The sequence below is a fragment of the Tachyglossus aculeatus genome, chromosome 2 (assembly GCF_015852505.1).
Source record: "Tachyglossus aculeatus isolate mTacAcu1 chromosome 2, mTacAcu1.pri, whole genome shotgun sequence".
Lineage (NCBI taxonomy): Eukaryota > Metazoa > Chordata > Mammalia > Monotremata > Tachyglossidae > Tachyglossus > Tachyglossus aculeatus.
In genome coordinates, this window is record NC_052067.1 from 148,495,007 (window position 1) to 148,512,906 (window position 17,900).

Consider the following 17,900-nt stretch of genomic DNA (forward strand, 5'->3'; position numbering starts at 1 on the left):
CCTCTTGCCTTCAGAACATTTCTATTTGGATGTCACACCCAAACCTCAAACTTAACATGTCCAAAACAGAGTTCCTTATCTTTCCACCCAAACCCTATCCTCCCCCATGACTTTCCCATCACTGAAGATGGCACCACCAGCCTTCCTGTCTCACAAACCCATAATCTTGGCATTATCCTTGAATCCGTCTCTCATTCAACCCATATATTCAGTTTAACACTAAATTCTGTCAGTTCAGCCTTCACAACATTGCTAAAATCCACCCTTTCCTCTCCATCCAAACTGCTGGACACAGTAAGCACTCAATAAATACGACTGAATGAATGAATTAATCCAAGCACTTCTCCTGTCCCGCCTTGATAACTGCATTACTCTCCTTGCTGACCTTCCTACCTCATGTCTTTTCCCACTCCAGTCCATACTCCACTCTGCTGCCCAGATCATTTTTGTACAGAAATGTTCAGTCCATGTTTCCCCACTTCTCAAGAATCTCCAGTGGTTGCCCATCCACCTCCACATCAAACAGAAACTCCTTACCATATACTTCAAAACACTCAATCACCTTGCCTGCTCTGACCTCACCTCACTACTCTCCTACCCAGCCCCCGACAATTTGCTTCTAATACTAACCTACTCACTGTAGCTTGATCTCATCTATCTCACCGCCAGCCTCTTGTCCACATCCTGCCTCTGGCCTGAAATGCCCTCCCTTTTCATATATGACAGACAATAACTTTCCCCCGCTTCCAAACCTTATTGAAGGCACAACCCCAAGAGGCCTTAGCAGACTAAGGCTTCATTCATTCATTCATTCATATTTATTGAGAGCTTACTGTGTGCAGAGCCCTGTACTAAGCGCTTGGGAACAAGTTAGCAACATATAGAGACGGTCCCTACCCAACAACAGGCTCACAGTCTAGAAAGGCTTCATTTCCTTTTCTCCCTTTCCCTTCTGTATCACCTTGACTTGCTCCCTCTATTCACCCCCTGCCCCCAGCCCCACAGAACTATGTACATATCTTTAATTTATTCATATTAATGTCTTGCTCCCCCTCTAGACTGTAAGCTCATTGTGGGCAGGGAATGTGTCTGTGTTGCACTCTCCCAAGCGCTTAGTACAGTGCTCTGCATATATTACGTGCTCAATAAACATTGATTGATTGATTGAGGAGACAGCTGGCCTTTTCAGCCTGTGGGCGTCCTGTGTTCCCTGCATGCAATTTGTACACCTTGTGACTTTACGATTTCCATAACCCATTTTCTGCTTTTTACATATTAGAATGATCTTTTAGTTCCAAGATTTTCCAAGTAGCCTTAACTTAATTTACTTTGCAAAATGTCCTTCATGCTTCTTTTTGGTTTGCCTAATTTCCTGTTTCCACCTAACCCACTAGTAGGGAAGCAGTGTGGCCTGATGGAAAGAGCATGGGCCTGGGAGACAGATGATTTGGGTTTTAATTCCATCTTCTCCACATGCATGCTTTGTGACCTTAGGCAAGTTACTTAACTTCTCTATGCCTCAGTTCCCTCATCTGCAAAATGGGGATTCAGTACCTGTTCTCCCTCCTACTTAAGACTGTGAGCCCCATGTGGCACCTGATTATCTTGTGTCTACCCTAGCACTTAGTACAGTGCTTGACACGTAGTAAGTTCCTAACAAATACCACAATTATCATTATTATTATTAGTCTCTGAGTTTTCCTTTCTTCTCAGTAGGGTGACATTCAGGGGATGACTTTTCCTCTATTGACCCCTTTGCCTTGCCAGTTATCCTGTTTTTTGGTGGTTGTTCTAAAGCATTCATTTTACTCTGGGTTCCTGCTCTGGTATTCTGAAAAATCTTTCAGTCCTCCTACAGATTGCTTTTTTAGCTCTGCCTGTTTCTTCTTTTCCCTAAAGATCACATTTAATAGTATTCCTTTTTCTAAATGTAATGTATTTTGTTTGGGAAGAATGTTAAATTTAATGTGTTGTGATCATTTGCAAAGCAAATTCCCCACATAAACCTAGTGAATGAGCTCCTATCTCTTAAAGAGTTAAGTACATTATACTATTGTTTTTTGTGGGAGCTAATAGTTTCCAAAAGCAGCCTTCTACCCTTACCCAAACCTTACCTTTGCTTCCCATCCTAATGTGTTGTACAGCCAGTCTGGGTGAGGAAAATTGAAATTTTCCACTGCCAATCCAAGTTGGTAGCTTCTCCAATCTCATTTCATTCCCCTCAACCTCATCCTGTGATTTATAATCTAGCTATCCTTTATACATGGGAAGATCATGATTTTTTGATGATAAGCTGTGTGGGTATGGATGAAAAGGCCTATCTGATGGTTACAAATACTGCACTGTGTCTGAGTAACAATTGGCCTCCATTTATTACATGCAGTGCTTGTTACTGTTTTTAAATCTGAGTAAGAAATGTAACCCTCCTTCTGACTGACACATTCCAGGCAGGATTGTCTATTGCAATTGTGCCCCAGTACTTCTCCATGGTCTTTGTTCTGCCTTTTCAGCTAGTATAGGATCCCTTTTGCTGCACCTTTCTACTGAAGTTTGGATATCCTGCCAGTATCCTTCATTATTTCTCACCAGTCCAGTTTGAACAGTCACACCACCAGTAACCTTCAATCTTGCTGAAGGTTTTAGGAGCAGCCAAATTTGCTTTCTATTATCATCAGACCCCTGGCTTGTGGTAGTGCTAAATACTTGTGTGAAAACCTTCAGACTCAAGTCTAAACATTTTGCTGGAGTTTCAGTACTTCAGTTGTACCTGTTACTTTCAAGGTCATGTCTGCTTTGTTCTGATTTTGTCTGAGGCCAACCTGGTACTCAGGGAGGGCGTGATTAACTGTGGTTTTTGGTTGCTCGCCTAGGCACTTTGTCTGGAATCTTCCTGGAAAAGGAAAGCAATAGAAAATGGGTATTTTTGCCAGTTCCCTCTCTTGACTGTTTTTCTTGAAGATGGGGGTTATGGCATTTTTTTTTATGTGCTCCAGCAATTGACTAGTCCATGCAGAGGTCTATGCATTAAGAAGGTTTAAACAGGAATTCCATGGAATCCAGGTGCCATAACTGGTAGTGATTTCTTTGGAAGCTTGAGTGATGGCAATCCTTCCCATTTTGACTGGTTCTTTAAACACATGGTTTCAGTTTTCATGGCCGTTGTCTTTGACAGGGCAGGTTCCACTGGTATTTCTAGATTGTAAGCTCGTCTCTAGACAGTATGCTCATTGTGGGCAGGGAATGTGTCTGTTTATTGTTATACTCTAGTCTCCCAGGCACTTAGTACTATGCTTTGCACACAGTAAGCACTCATTAAATACAGTTGAATGAATGAAGGAAGGAAGGAATTTCCATCAGTTCTATGGTAGTGGTTATAGGGCTGCACTACCAATTTCGAATGTTCAAAAGTTTGGTGGCAATCAGCATTTCCTTGGAGCTTTTCAGGCCTGAGGCCCATCTGTCATTTCAACAGGCAACTCTGTCAACAGCAAAGTAAAGCCATGGTATTCTACCACTCATGCTTGGTTTTAAGCTTGATCCTACATTTTACCTTGCAGGGTTTTGTACACCAGCCATCAGTTATAGTCCTGAGGGTATTCATTACAGTCCTGCTACTTTCATTGCCAAGTATGGAGATTATACTGAAAGAAATTTTACTACTTTTTGAAGCTAGTACTTTTTATCTTTTCCCTTGCAGACAGGACCACACCCTATACTCCCCTCCCTGCCTTTCTTTTAGAGTTCATTACCCCTCAGAATGCTTTCCTCTTGGTTTTCTTCCTTCCACCAAGAATTAGAGATGCCAGGTATATCACGGGCCTCACTAGCTGCCAATCCTCACGTTTTATATTTTAGGTAACTACAGATTAGTGTGAGAATGTTTGTATATCTGGCTTTACTTTGCTGATTTCCACATCTACTGATTTTCCTATCTGATGAGAGGCTGAATCACCCTCCAGAGTATCCTTGACACACAGTATCCCCTGCAGACCTTCTTTCATTCATTCATTCAATCATATTTATTGAGTGCTTACTGTGTGCAGAGCATTGTACTAAGCACTTGGGAAGTACAAGTTGGCAACATATAGAGATGGTCCCTACCCAACAACGGGATCACAGTCTAGAAGGGGGAGACAGACAACAAAACAAAACATGTGGACAGGTGTCAAGTCGTCAGAACAAATAGAATTAAAGCTAAATGCACATCATTAACAAAATAAATAGAATAGCAAATATGTACAAGTAAAATAAATAGAGTAATAAATCTGTACAAACATATATACAGGTGCTGTAGGGAGGAGAAGGAGGTAGGGTGGGGGGGGATGGGGAGGAGGAGAGGAAAAAGGGGGATCAGTCTGGGAAGGCCTCTTGGAGGAGGTGAGTTCTCAGTAGGGCTTTGAAGGGAGGAAGAGAGCTAGCTTGGCGCATGTGTGGAGGGAGGGCATTCCAGGCCAGGGGAAGGACGTGGGCTGGGGGTCGAAGGCAGGACAGGCGAGAATGAGGCACAGAGAGGAGGTTAGTGGCGGTAGAGGAGTGGAGGTGCAGGCTGGGCTGGAGAAGGAGAGAAGGGAGGTGAGGTAGGAGGGGGCGAGGGGATGGAGAGCCTGGAAGCCGAGAGTGAGGAGTTTTTGCTTGATGGATAGGTTGACAGGCAGCCACTGGAGATTTTTGAGGAGGGGAGTAACATGCCCAGAGCGTTTCTGCACAGAGATGATCCGGGCAGCAGTGTGAAGTATAGACTGAAGTGGGGAGAGACAGGAGGATGGGAGATCAGAGAGGAGGCTGATGCAGAAATCCAGTCGGGATAGGATGAGAGATTGAACCAGCAGGGTAGCGGTTTGGATGTGGAGGAAAGGGCGGATCTTGGTGATGTTGCAGAGGTGAGACTGGCAGGTTTTGGTGACGGATTTCCCCTGATTTCCCAACACGTCGTTGGCCTCAAACCACCATGCTATTTCCCTCCTGGAGTTCTGCCAATCTGGGTCTTATGTTTTCTTGCACTCCTTGATTTTTTCGAGTTCCTTGTTTTAAAATTACTCAACCACAATTTTAATTTTAAGTGCTAGCAGCCTGATACTGTTATGGTATCTCCTGTCCTGAAATTCCTCCACTTCATAATGTGTCTAAACCTCTTCTCTCTGTACCATTATCTCATCCACGCACTGAGACTCTTCAGTCTGTCTATTCATTTATTCGTATTTATTGAGCGCTTACTGTGTGCAGAGCACTGTACTAAGCGCTTGGGAAGTATAAGTTGGCAACATAAATCTTTCCTTTCTTGTCTACCTGTTGCCCTCACAATAGATGTGGCAGCATTCCAGTGAACTCTGTCACGTAAGTACTGGGCTTCTGCCAATTCGAATTTGGCTTCCAAGATCTTTCTTCTTCAATTCCCCAAATCATCAGTATCAAATAATAACTGTGGTATTTGTTAAGTGCTTACTATGTGCCAGGCACTGTACTAAGCACTTGGATGGGTATAAGCAAATCAGGTTGGATACAGTTCCTGTTCTACATTGGGTTCACAATCGCAAATCCCCATTTTACAGATGAGGGAACTGAGGCACAGAGAAGGGAAGTGACCTGTCCAAGGTCACACAGCAGACAAATGGTGGAGCCAGACTTAGAGCCCCTTATCTTCTGACTCCCAAGCTCATGCTCTACTCACTACACCAAGCTGCTTCTCATTACACCATGCTGCTTGAAACCACCGGATTCAACCCCCGGATTGATTCAACCACCGGTGATTCAACCACCGGACTGGAGCCAACTCTTTCTATCAACTTTTTTCACTTCCTTGCAATATTTACTTTGCACCCGGCAACAAAGCCGCCATGTGGTTTCCTTGGAAATCACTAATCCATATGCCTACATCCCGAATAATCAAAGTTCTCACTCCACCCCTGCTTCAGTGGCAATCTGTGGGGCCTCCTCCTTGTACTAGTGAAAGAAGGGTCCGGAACATCAGTTGGAGGTGGAGTTTTTTGTAAGAGTTTTTTCTTGCTTTTTCTGCTGAATTTTCTCCTTCCCCGGGGCCTACTTCCTTCTCAGAAATTTAAGGGCTGAGATTAGTACAGTGCTCTGCACACAGTAAGCGCTCAATAAATATGATTGAATGAATGAATGAATTGATAGAGAACTGCTTCACAACAAACTTAAAGACATGTCAATGTAATGCTTCATCTCCCTCGGCTCTTTAATTTCAGTCTTCCTTGCCTTTAGAGACCTTATACTTCCTGAGTGCCACAAATTCTTTGCACTAGCCAGATACACATTTACTTAACCTGCCCTAAGAGAGATATTCATGCATTTTTTTACCTGGTACAATAAATTGGATGGTCACGATTTGGTCCCCATTTCCTAGATGAATATCCTAGGTTAAGGTTCTAGTCAACCTCAGGCTAGGCAATCAATATGCCATCAGGAGACGTCTGTGGGTCAAAGGTAGCTTATTCATTTAGATTTACAGGGCTTTTAAGCAGATATGATGGAAATAAAAGCTCATAGCTAGCATTGTGAGTCCTAGTACTAACGATTTGTAAATTAACTAATCCAAAAAAGAATTGATTCCCAAGAGTTGGAAACAGTCTTTTACTGGCTCAGTGAATGGAATTTCAGAAGAGATTTATAAAAATCTAATACTTATTCACATTCTGTGGTCTTTAAAAAACTACATATCTTTTTAGAGGAATTCCTCACTATTGTATAAAATATACTTGCAAAAAATCAATGTCATTGCAGTGAATTTTGTTTTTAATCTTATTTCACTTTTGTGTTTTTACTAGTAAACAACAGCATGGATTAGATGATAAAAGGAAGTATATCTCGGACGAGGTGAGAATATTTTCAAAGAATATAGTAATGTAAATAACTTATTAGGACACAACTCTTAAGGCCCTAAACCTCAAAACGTGTTTGGGAATAATCTCTAACTTGTGTGGTTTGATAGTTTTTGTTTTAAAGTGATGATTTCCAACTTTTTCTGTCAAGGAGTCCTAAATTTCCTTTTGGTATTGGAAGATACAGGAGATACCTTATTAATGTAACTATTGGTTTCCTAAATTAATACATAGGTTTATAAAAGCCTGGCTAGAACAGTCCCCTCAAATCTAGGAAGTGAGCAGATTGTTTCTCAGATTTTTAATATTTATTTTGCTCTCATAGCATTCTGTTTGCCAACATGGGAAGAACTTGCAGTCACTGGACTTAGAACACAGTTGATTTCTGAAAAGTGCATTTTAAATTGAAATGTAAGACAGATCCTATTTTCTCATAGGAATATATATAAATGGGGATTTGGTTCCCTCGCTAGACTAAATTCCTTGAGGACTCTTTGTACTCTCCTTCGTGCTTAGAACAGTGCTCTTTATGCCAGTGCTCAGAAAATGCTATTGAAGATCTTGATCAAGGATTAGATATCCTGTTCTTACTAAAAATACCCCAAATTGTATATTTAATTACACATGGGTAATTCAGCTATATTGATGTATTTATGAAGACGAGTCTCCTGCCAAGAATAAATGATAAGCCTCTATGTTGACAGAGGACTTGCATGAAGGAGTTATTAGGAATGAGAGTGATTGGGAAGACTTTCCCTTGCATTCTCTTGTCCGTTCTAGCCATGATCCTACTGGGACACAGAATGCAATGAACATTTGGGTACAGCACATTGTGCTATGCACACAGAGGTTTCTTACATCTAGGACCCACTTTGGGCTGACATTACTGCAACCTAATGCCAATGCTGTGTGCTTAGCCTAGTATAGTGCTCTGCACTAAGTGGGAGCTCAAAAAAGGCTACTACCTATATACTACTACTACTACTTTTCTCCCATGACCTAACAAATGGTTGTCATATTCCGTGCGATGGTCTTTAGGCCCAGTTTCACCACCAATTTTTTAAGGCTTCTGCTGAAGTTATTCTTCAGTCAGAAATCTTTCCTAGCGATGACCTAGCTACAGCAGGTCTCCTGAGTCAGAACTGTACTCTTTCCACTGGATGAACAGCAGTCCTTATGGTAAATAACAGTCATACCGACCCCAGAATCACATAAGTTGAAAGTATAAATGTAGTTCAGTCATGTACAAAATGTATTCCCTCTACATACGACTAACGTAGAGCACGTAGACAAACCTTACACTTTCTTTTTCCTTGCCACTGACACCTTTTTTTAAATTCCAAAAATGGGCTCATGGATAGATCTGATTAGGTTGTTTCTTCCTTAAACTTTCCCCAGCTTCTCATCCCATGGTTTCGGCACACCTTCTTTCCCTCCCCACATGTCCCATATCTCCAGACCTACCCCATCAAGCATTTTTTGTTTTTAATACAGTTGTAGGGGAGAGGTTAAAGAGAAGGTAGGTGGAGTGTTACACACTTGATTGCCCCAGAAAGCACAGTAAACTGAGCTAAATAGAACCGGTTTCACAAAGGTGATAGTGTTTCATAATGTTGACATGGTGTTGATAAAGAAACATCAGAAGTACCATTTGTCGGAACTCAAGAAATTGTAAGTCGAGGATTGCCCATATCAAACTGTAATGCTCAGATCCCAGATTAATTTCAAGCTTACTTTTCACCAAAATATAGCAAAGGAACACAGTCATAGACTGAACTCTTGATAGATGATGATCTATAGATAGATGATCTTTTCCTTTGGGGTTGTTGAGACTTCACAAAGCATTTGCTCGATTGGAAGGGTGTCACTGGAGAAAGGAATCAATTCTATTTGGAACGATATGATGTGGTCCTCAAATAACATTTCTGAAAGAAAGGAGCAAGACGAGGTTTTTTTTTTCGGTGTTTTGAGGATTGAGAGGGAGAAAGAACCAGGAACTTTGGTCTTAACCGGCCAGAAGAAGTGGAACTTAAAAGATTTAGGCCAGGGTGGAAAAGTCAGAAGAATCATCACAAATTTATCTTTTAACATTTTCAGTTTTTTTTTTTTATTTGGGGAAAAAATAAGTAGGAACTTGTTAGTCAACATACCTGTCTAGAGAACGTGTTCATTATGTCATCTCTGGAGCCACACAAGATAAAATAACCCAAGTCCTTATAATTGAACAGCTTGTCAGAATGGCCATATGCCTAACGGGGCTGTGGCATTGCCCCACAAGCATTCAGAACTTTCAGTGAATGCTCCATGTTGTTTACTTTTGTTTTGCTTTCATTTTTTTCTTACACTGCAAGACACATATTTTTCTTTTATTTGGACTAAATTAAAAATTCACAATTCTGAATATCTGATCATTAGCATGTTTTCTTTTCATAGTTACCACTTTATATGGAGTCAGAAGTTACACACTCAGAAAAGGAACATCAGAACAGCAGAGTGGAAAAGTATAGTGTCTCTCCAACATCTCTTTTTGCTGAATGGTCATCTTACAATCAGTTTTCTAACCAAAATGCCAGTGCCAGTCCTTGGGAAATTGCCTTTGAAGAAAAGAAAAAAGAGCAGGTGTTTTTCAATTGACACTTCTTAACTATTTCATTTTATTAAGTTTTCATGACATGCATATTCCTTTCTTTTTGGACAGATCTAGAAAATACTTTTAGTGTGTGGATTGACTCAAATTTAGGGCCCAGTGAAGTTGAAAGCAGTTCGGGTTCATGCATGGTCAGTAATGTCTCATTTAAACTGCAGACATGGGTTTCCTTGGGAATTAAGATTTCTGTAGTAAATTTCTTCGGTGAGATATAGCATCTGTACATCGGAAAATACTTATTTTACACAATACCAACAGGCATTCATGTTTTGGAAATAAAATTTCCAAAGATTTCCATTACCATTTTAATGTTTATTGTGATTTAAGATCATGACCATATACAATAATGTATTTTAAAGAAATTTCATTTTTTAAATTGATTTTTAAGAGTATTTTGGTGGCATTGCTATGTAAAGAATGGAAAATGTGTATAAGTAAACAGCTATTATTGCTATATCCCAGGAAAAATGATGCTGTAGATAGAGATATTTATATTTTCTAAATATGCCAAATTCTATTTTCTGAGTTCAAGACTCCCACCTGCTCAGAAAGAAGCCTCTCAGAAGGTAGCTTTCCTAGGGTTAACTTGCGGACAACGTATGGTGGGGTGGAAACTTCCCAGGTAGTTAGGAAGGCCCTTGTATTTTAAAGATTTTCCAACTGGCCCAGGGAATCTTGGAATTTTTATTAACCATTCTAATCTACTAATTAAAATATAAGGAAACAAATATCATCTTGTATTAGACTAATGTCCATCCAAACTAGAACTTAGTAGCAAGGGATACTGGAATGGAATTTGTGGTAGGTGTCCTTTTTGACATCAGTCAATCAATGGTACATATTGGGTGCTGACTGTGTGCAGAGCACTGTACTAAGTGCTTGGGAAAGTACAATACAATGGAGTTGATAGATGCAATATCTACCCACAAAGATGGAAGCAATGTTGCCTGGTGGATAGAGCACAGGGCTGGGAGTCAGAAGGACTCCCACCACTTGTCTACTATGTGACCTTGGGAAAGTCACTCAACATCTCTGTGCTTCAGTTCCCTCATCTGTAAAGCCCTATATAGGACATGGACTGTGTCCAACCTCATTAGTGTGTGTCTACCCCATTGCTTAGTACAGTGCCTGGCACATAGTAAGCATTTACTTACTATACTTCCCCTTCCTTCCTTCCTTCCTTCCTTCCTCTCCCCCTCGCCCCCCTCTCCATCCCCCCATCTTACGTCCTTCCCTTCCCCACAACACCTGTATATATGTATATATGTTTGTACATATTTATTACTCTATTTATTTATTTATTTATTTATTTATTTTACTTGTACATATCTATTCTATTTATTTTATTTTGTTAGTATGTTTGGTTTTGTTCTCTGTCTCCCCCTTTTAGACTGTGAGCCCACTGTTGGGTAGGGACTGTCTCTATATATTGCCAATTTGTACTTCCCAAGCGCTTAGTACAGTGCTCTGCACATAGTAAGTGCTCAATAAACACGATTGATGATGATGATGATGATTTAACAAATAAGGTGGGTTTTGTTTTGTTTTTTTTAAAAAAAGGAGTTTACCGTCTACAGGGTGAAACCTTATAGTTTCGTCATGGTTATGGAAATGTTGGGTCAGAGATTTCAGCTCAATTAATAAATTAATATTATTTATTGCGTGCCAATAGTGTAAAGAGCAGGGTATTAAGTGGTTGGGGGAGTACACCCTAAAAAAAACACATGTAACTTACAATACTGTGGGAGAAACAGGCATACATACATTTTTTAGAAGTAGAGAGAGCAGGAGGAGGAATAATAATATGTGGTAATGAGACTATGTTGGGATGAAATAGCTGAATGAACTATTAAATATACAATTGAATATAAATATGCCTTTGTACTTGGATTTGCAACCTTTATGCACTTATATACATTTCCATAATTTATTTATGTATATTAATATCCCTCTCTCCCCTAGGCTTTAAGATCTTTGTGGGCAGGAAACTTGTCTACTAACTCTGTTATATTGTACTCTCCCAAGCTCTTAGTAGCTCTGCACACAGTAAGAGCATTGATTGATTGACTGATATTCACTTGAGGGCTAAGGGTGGGTGTAAAATAGTAGACTTCTCCACTGCTTTGATGAAGGCTTTTCCAACACTGAAGTTGCATCCACGAGTATGAGTCAGTCAGTCAGTCAGTTCTATTTATTAATTGCTTACTGTGTGCAGAGCACTGTATTAAGCTCTTGGGAGAGTACAGTATAACAATAAGCAGATACAGTCCCTGGCCACAACAAGCTTACAGTGTCTTTAAGAGATATTTCTTTGTACACTTGCACATTCTGTCCATGATACATATCCAGGTACAGTAGGGCATCTTTTCGGGCCCCTCACCATTCGAGTGAGCTCGTTGTGGACAGGGAATGTCTGCCTATTGTTATATTGTACTCTTCCTCCAAGCGCTTAGTACAGTGCTGTGCACAGAGTAAGTGCTCAATAAATACAATTGGTGAAGCAGAAGGGAGAAGGAGTGGGGGAAATGAGGGCTTAGTCAGGAAAGGCTTCTTGGAGGAGATGTGATTTTAATATGGCTTTGAACGTGGGGAGAGTGATTGCTTGTCGGATATGAAAAGGGGAGGGAGTTCCAGGCATGGCTCAATGGAAAGAGCACGGGCTTGGGAGTCAGAGGTCATGGGTTCAAATCCCAGCTCTGCCAGTTGTCAGATGTGTGACTTTGGGTAAGTCACTTAACTCTCTGTGCCTCAGTTACCTCATTTGGAAAATGGGGATTAAGACTGTGAGCCCCCCGTGGGACAACCTGATCACCTTGTAACCTCCCCAGCGCTTAGAACAGTGCTTTGCACATAGTAAGCACTTAACAAATACCATCATCAGAGGCAGGAAATGGAAAGGGCTTAGCGGCCAAAAAGATGAGCTAGAGACACAGTGAGTAGGTTGATGTTAGAGGAATGAATTGACAATATTGGGTTGTAGTAGAAAATCTGCAAGGTAAGATAGGAGGGGAAAAGGTGATTGAGTGCCATAAAGCCAGTGGTAAGGAGTTTCTGTTTGAGGTAGAGTTGGATGGGCAACCAATGGAGGTTCTTGAAGAGTTGGATTACATGGACTGGCCACCTTCCAGTAAACACAGTATTGGCAATCAAAATTGATTTGGAAATCAGGTATACTAGTTGCAGACTGAAAGCATGGAAAAGCAGCGTGGCTCAGTGGAATGAGGTCATGGGTTCAAACCCCGGCTCCACCAATTGTCAGCTGTGTGACTTTGGGCAAGTCACTTAACTTCTCTGGGTCTCGGTTACCTCATCTGTAAAATGGGGATTAAGACTGTGAGCCCCCCGTAGGACAACCTGATCACTTTGTAACCTCCCCAGTGCTTAGAATAGTAAGCGCTTAATAAATGCCATCATTATTATTATTATTATTAAAAGTAAAAAATGAGTTTAAAGCTGTATGGAATCTGCACAGAGGGAGAGTTATTTGCATACTCCAAGTCAGCACTACCTGAACTGAGTCAAGCATCCTTGGAATCTGCTGATGTCCCTGAGACCCAAATCAATACTAATTCAGGAATTGGTCAGGCATCAATCAATAAGGCAGGAAGTAGGGACTTCAATGCCAGAGACAATATCTGCATTCGAACCACTGTACTAAAGAAGGTCTGAGACCCCCTTTTCCTCTGATTCTCCTCACCTTCCCACTGCCCCTACTCCCCCCACCCCCCGGCCCTACCCCTTTCCCCACTCCACAGCACTTGTGTATATTTGTACATATTTATTATTCTATTTATTTTATTAATGATGTGCATATATCTATAATTCTATTTATTTTGATGCTGTTGATGCCTGAATACTTGTTTTGTTTTGTTGTCTGTCTCCCCTTTCTAGACTGTGAGCCCATTGTTGGGTAGGGATTATCTCTATATATTACCAAATTGTACTTTCCAAGCACTTAGTACAGTGCTCTGCACACAGTAAGCACTCAATAAATATGGTTGAATGAATGAATGAGTGAATGACATGCTGAGAAGAAAGCAAATGGCTGAAGAAGTCAGAGTCATGGATTAAGTAACTTTTGCAACCATCCAAGAACCTAGATTGTAGTTCATCCAAAATCCAGAAGAGAAGGAAAGTTTGCCTTTTGTAACTGGATTTTATTTCATGTTTTTTTCCGTGAGCTGGTGTATTTGTGTTATCTGATGCCAGCTGATTTTCAGTATTGATTGAGGCGTGTGATTCTGCTGATTACTAAAATCTATTTTAAGTTTTAAATACTCTGTGGTTTTTTTTAGTGTACAAAGGAAAGCCTGTGTGTTCTTGTATTTTGGTGCAAGTCCATATTGGGAACACCCTACTGAGGAGGAGAAAAGACAACCCCCTGAGAGAAGAAAAGCTGTATTTTCAACCATAAGGCAAGGCTCCGTATGGAGCCCTGGAAAAGCACAGCTGGAGTAATAGTTTCTGTAGCTAAATGAGGGTAGTGATTTAATAGAGAAGCAGCATGGCCTAGTGGAAAGAGTATGGGCCTGGGAGACAGAAGGACCTGGGTTCTAATCCCAGCTCTGTCACTTGTCTGCTGTGTGACCTTGGGCAAGTCACTTCACTTCTCTGTGCCTCAGTTCCCTCATCTGTAAAATCAGAATTAAGACTGTGAGCCCTACTGTGGTACAGGGACTGTGTCCAACTCGTTGATCTTGTCTCTACCCCAATGCTTAGAACAAGGGCTTGGCACATAGTAAGTGCTTAACAAATACCACAATTCTTACTATTATTATTATTATTGTTAGAGTAATCCTGAGGTTCTAGCTAGGGATCATCTCCCGAAAGACTGTGGAAGATTGAAGATCCTAGGTGTATAAAACCCAGACTAGTTCAAGGTAGGGGAAAATCCTGTGTGATTCAGGCAGTGAATGGATCTGGCTAGAATAGCTAAGGAAAGTCTTGGGATAGAATCTAAGCTGTCCCATGAACAACAAAGAACACCTTGGTTCCCCTATAGCCCTAACACAATATGATTGTCTACAATTCATTCATTCATTCAGTTGTATTATTGAGCGCTTTACTTTATGCACAGCACTGTGCTAAGTGCTTGGAAAGTACAATTCAGCAACAGAGACAATCCCCGCCCACAACGGGCTCACAGTCTAGAAGGGCGGGTGGGTTGGGGGGGAACAGACATCATCATCAATTGTATTTATTGAGCACTTACTGTGTGCAGAGCACTGTACTAAGCGCTTGGGAAGTACAAGTCGGCAACAGATAGAGACGATCCCTACCCAACAGTGGGCTCACATCAAAACAAGTAAACAGGCATCAATAGCATCAATACAAATACGAACATTATGCCTATCCCTCCACACCCACTTTAGAATGACTTGCACGGTCAGTGTGTATGTAACCATACAGATAGATACAATTCATACTACATATAAAATTGTTTTTTGCAGAATCTATCATTTTCTCAGCCTGGAAATGTAAGCTATGAAGATTTCATGGTTTCCAAATTGGGTGGAAGTCAGAACATTGTCAGCCAACCACACAACAGAAGATCTTCAGATATGTGGTTTGAACAATTAAGTTGGTAAGTTGTGATTCCCAAGTATACCTCTTACTTGCTTTATAATCTCTTATTTTCTCTGGACTCAAGACTTTCACTTAGACATCACGCTAGTACCTAAAGCACATTTAAAAATTGAACATATACTAATCGTGGTATCTTTAAAATCAATGGGTAGTATTTACTGAGTGTTTACTGTGTGCAGAGCATTGTACTAAATGTCTTTTTCCACTCGATTTTCAGTGTCTATAAGTGTCAGAGGCATGTCAGGGGCAGTAGAGAAACAGCATGGCTCAATGGAAAGAGCACGGGCTTTGGACTCAGAGGTCATGGGTTCAAATCCCAGCTCCACCAATTGTCAGCTGTGTGACTTTGGGCAAGTCACTTAGCTTCTTTGGGCCTCAGTTCCCTCATCTGTAAAATGGGAATTAAGACTTTGAGCCCTCCATGGGACAACCTGAACACCTTGTAACCTCCCCAGTGCTTAGAACAGTGCTTGCACATAGTAAGTGCTTAATAAATGCCATTATTAATATTATTATTATTATTATATTTTGCTCCATCAGACTGGGGCGCAGTGTGATGATGAGAATTCATTGCCCATAAAGTCTGGTGACATCACTTGGAGTATCTTGCTCAGACTGGTGGAGTTTAGCACTTGAAGAAAAGTTTTGGATGTATCTCATATCCCAGAGGTCTTGCTCCTCTGGAGTGGAAGTTAATGTACGGCCTAGTGGAAATAGCAAGGGCCTTTGAGTCATTGGACCTAGGTTCTAATCCCGGCTCCTCCACCTGTCAGCTGTGTGACTTTGGGAAAGTCACTTCACGTCTCTGTGCCTTAGTGACCTCATCTGTAAAATGGGGATTGAGACTGTGAGTTCCTGTTAGGACAGGGACTGTGTCCAACCTGATTTGCTTGGATCCACCCCAGTGCTTAGTACAGTGCCTGGCACATAAGAAGCGCTTAACAAATACCACTATTATTATTATTATTATTCTCTGTGCCTCAGTTCCCTCATCTACAAAATAGGGATTCAAATCTGTTCTCCCCCCCCCACTTCATTCATTCATTCAATCATATTTATTGAGCGCTTACTGTGTGCAGAGCACTGTACTAAGTGCTTGGGAAGTAGAAGATGGCAACATATAGAGATGGTCCCTACGCAACAACGGGTTCACAGTCTAGAAAGGGGAACCTCCTGTCTAAAACTTCCCTCTGCCTACTTAGACTGTGAGTCCCAAGTGGGACCTTTAATGCATTCATTTATTCATTCAATCGTATTTATTGAGCGCTTACTATGTGCAATGCACTGTACAAAATACCTGGGGGAGTATAATAACAATAAGCAGACATTCCCTGCCTACAACGAGCTTACAGTCTAGAGGGGGAGACAGACATTAATATAAATAAATAAACAAATAATTTAAACCTGGTTACTTTGTATCTATCCCAGTGATTAGTACAGTGATATGGTACATAGTAAGTGCTTAACTATTATTATTATTTTGCAGTCAGACAATTGCTAGTTCTCAAAAGGCAGGCTTAAAAATGGGAGAAACCTATTAATCCAGTTAGGTTACATCCTTATGTGCAACTAATGCAGCTGGTTGTGTTGGTCTTGCACTAGACTTGCCTTCGTCCCACTCTAGATTATATAAACTCACTTTCATCCAACATTGTTCTATTGTTCTATTGAACTCTCCCAAGTAGTTAGTACAGTGCTCTGCACAAGGTAAGCACTCAATAAATACTAGTGATTGATTGACTGCACTGGCCTGTGCATTCACTCACACCTATGAATAGGAGAGAAGCAGCATGTCCTAGTGGCAGGAACACGGACGAGGGAGTCAGAGGATGTGGGTTCAAATCCCAGCCCTACCACTCATCTACTGTGTGACCTTGGGCAAATCACTTCACTTCTCTGTACCTCAGCAACCTCACCTGTAAAATGGGGATTAAGACTGAGCCCCACATGGGACAACCTAATTACCTTGTATCTACCCCAGCACTTAGTACAGTTCTTGGCACATAATAAGTGCTTAACAAATACCATTATTATTGTTATCCAGTGCTTAGAACAGTGCTTGGCACATAGTTAGTGCTTAACAAATACCACTATTATTATTATTATACCCTCAAGAATCATTTTCAAAATCAGAAACATATCCATGAATCATGGTGATAAGTTTAGTTAATCATTCACAGTATCTCTTCTGGTCCCCTTGTGACTACTAGCACATGTTACAAAAATGGCTAGTTGTGGTTATGAGTATACTGTGGGATCCTGGATCAAAGTACCTTTTTGTACCTCTAACAACAGAAACTGTAGTAGTCTGCTCTGCACACAGTAAGTGCTCAATAAATACGATTGATTGATACTCCCTTTCGTTTTTTATGTCATTAGTGTGACATTCATTTTCCTAGTAAACATCAACCTGTCGAAATGTGGTTGTTCATTCGAATTAGGCACAAGGCTATTGTCAAATGATAGGGATTAGAGTGGGTAGCCAAGGCAAGGGTTCTCAAGAGAGGGCAAATCTCCCCAGGAGACCTGGGAAGCTGTCTGTTCAGTGGCCTCTTCCCAGCTGCCTAGAACTGGGTCATTCCAAAGAACTCTTGCCACTCTTTCTTCCAAAGATGCAACATCTTTGCTGCAGTCTCATAGTATATACATACATACATTGGACCAGAAGATAAAAGAATACTAGAGAATGCCAGAAAAAGAAATGAAAGGAGAGGAACTGACGGAAAGGTAGGTCTAATAAGATGAGATATTCAGAGAGGCTGAGCAATAAGAAATAACTATGTAAAATGCCAACTAGTGTACATGGTTAAAACTCAATCTAATATTGC

The 17,900-nt window shown here is 40.9% G+C and overlaps 1 protein-coding gene across 1 annotated transcript in view; it reads left to right on the forward strand.

Moving 5' to 3' along the window:
* C2H12orf40 (chromosome 2 C12orf40 homolog) overlaps positions 1–17,900 on the forward strand; it is a 62,481-nt gene that overhangs the window by 23,369 nt on the left and 21,212 nt on the right. The window contains exons 5-7 of the mRNA XM_038741084.1: positions 6,786–6,834; positions 9,273–9,458; positions 14,937–15,070. Coding sequence (XP_038597012.1) covers positions 6,786–6,834; positions 9,273–9,458; positions 14,937–15,070 — 369 coding nt within the window. The remainder of the gene's footprint in view (positions 1–6,785; positions 6,835–9,272; positions 9,459–14,936; positions 15,071–17,900) is intronic.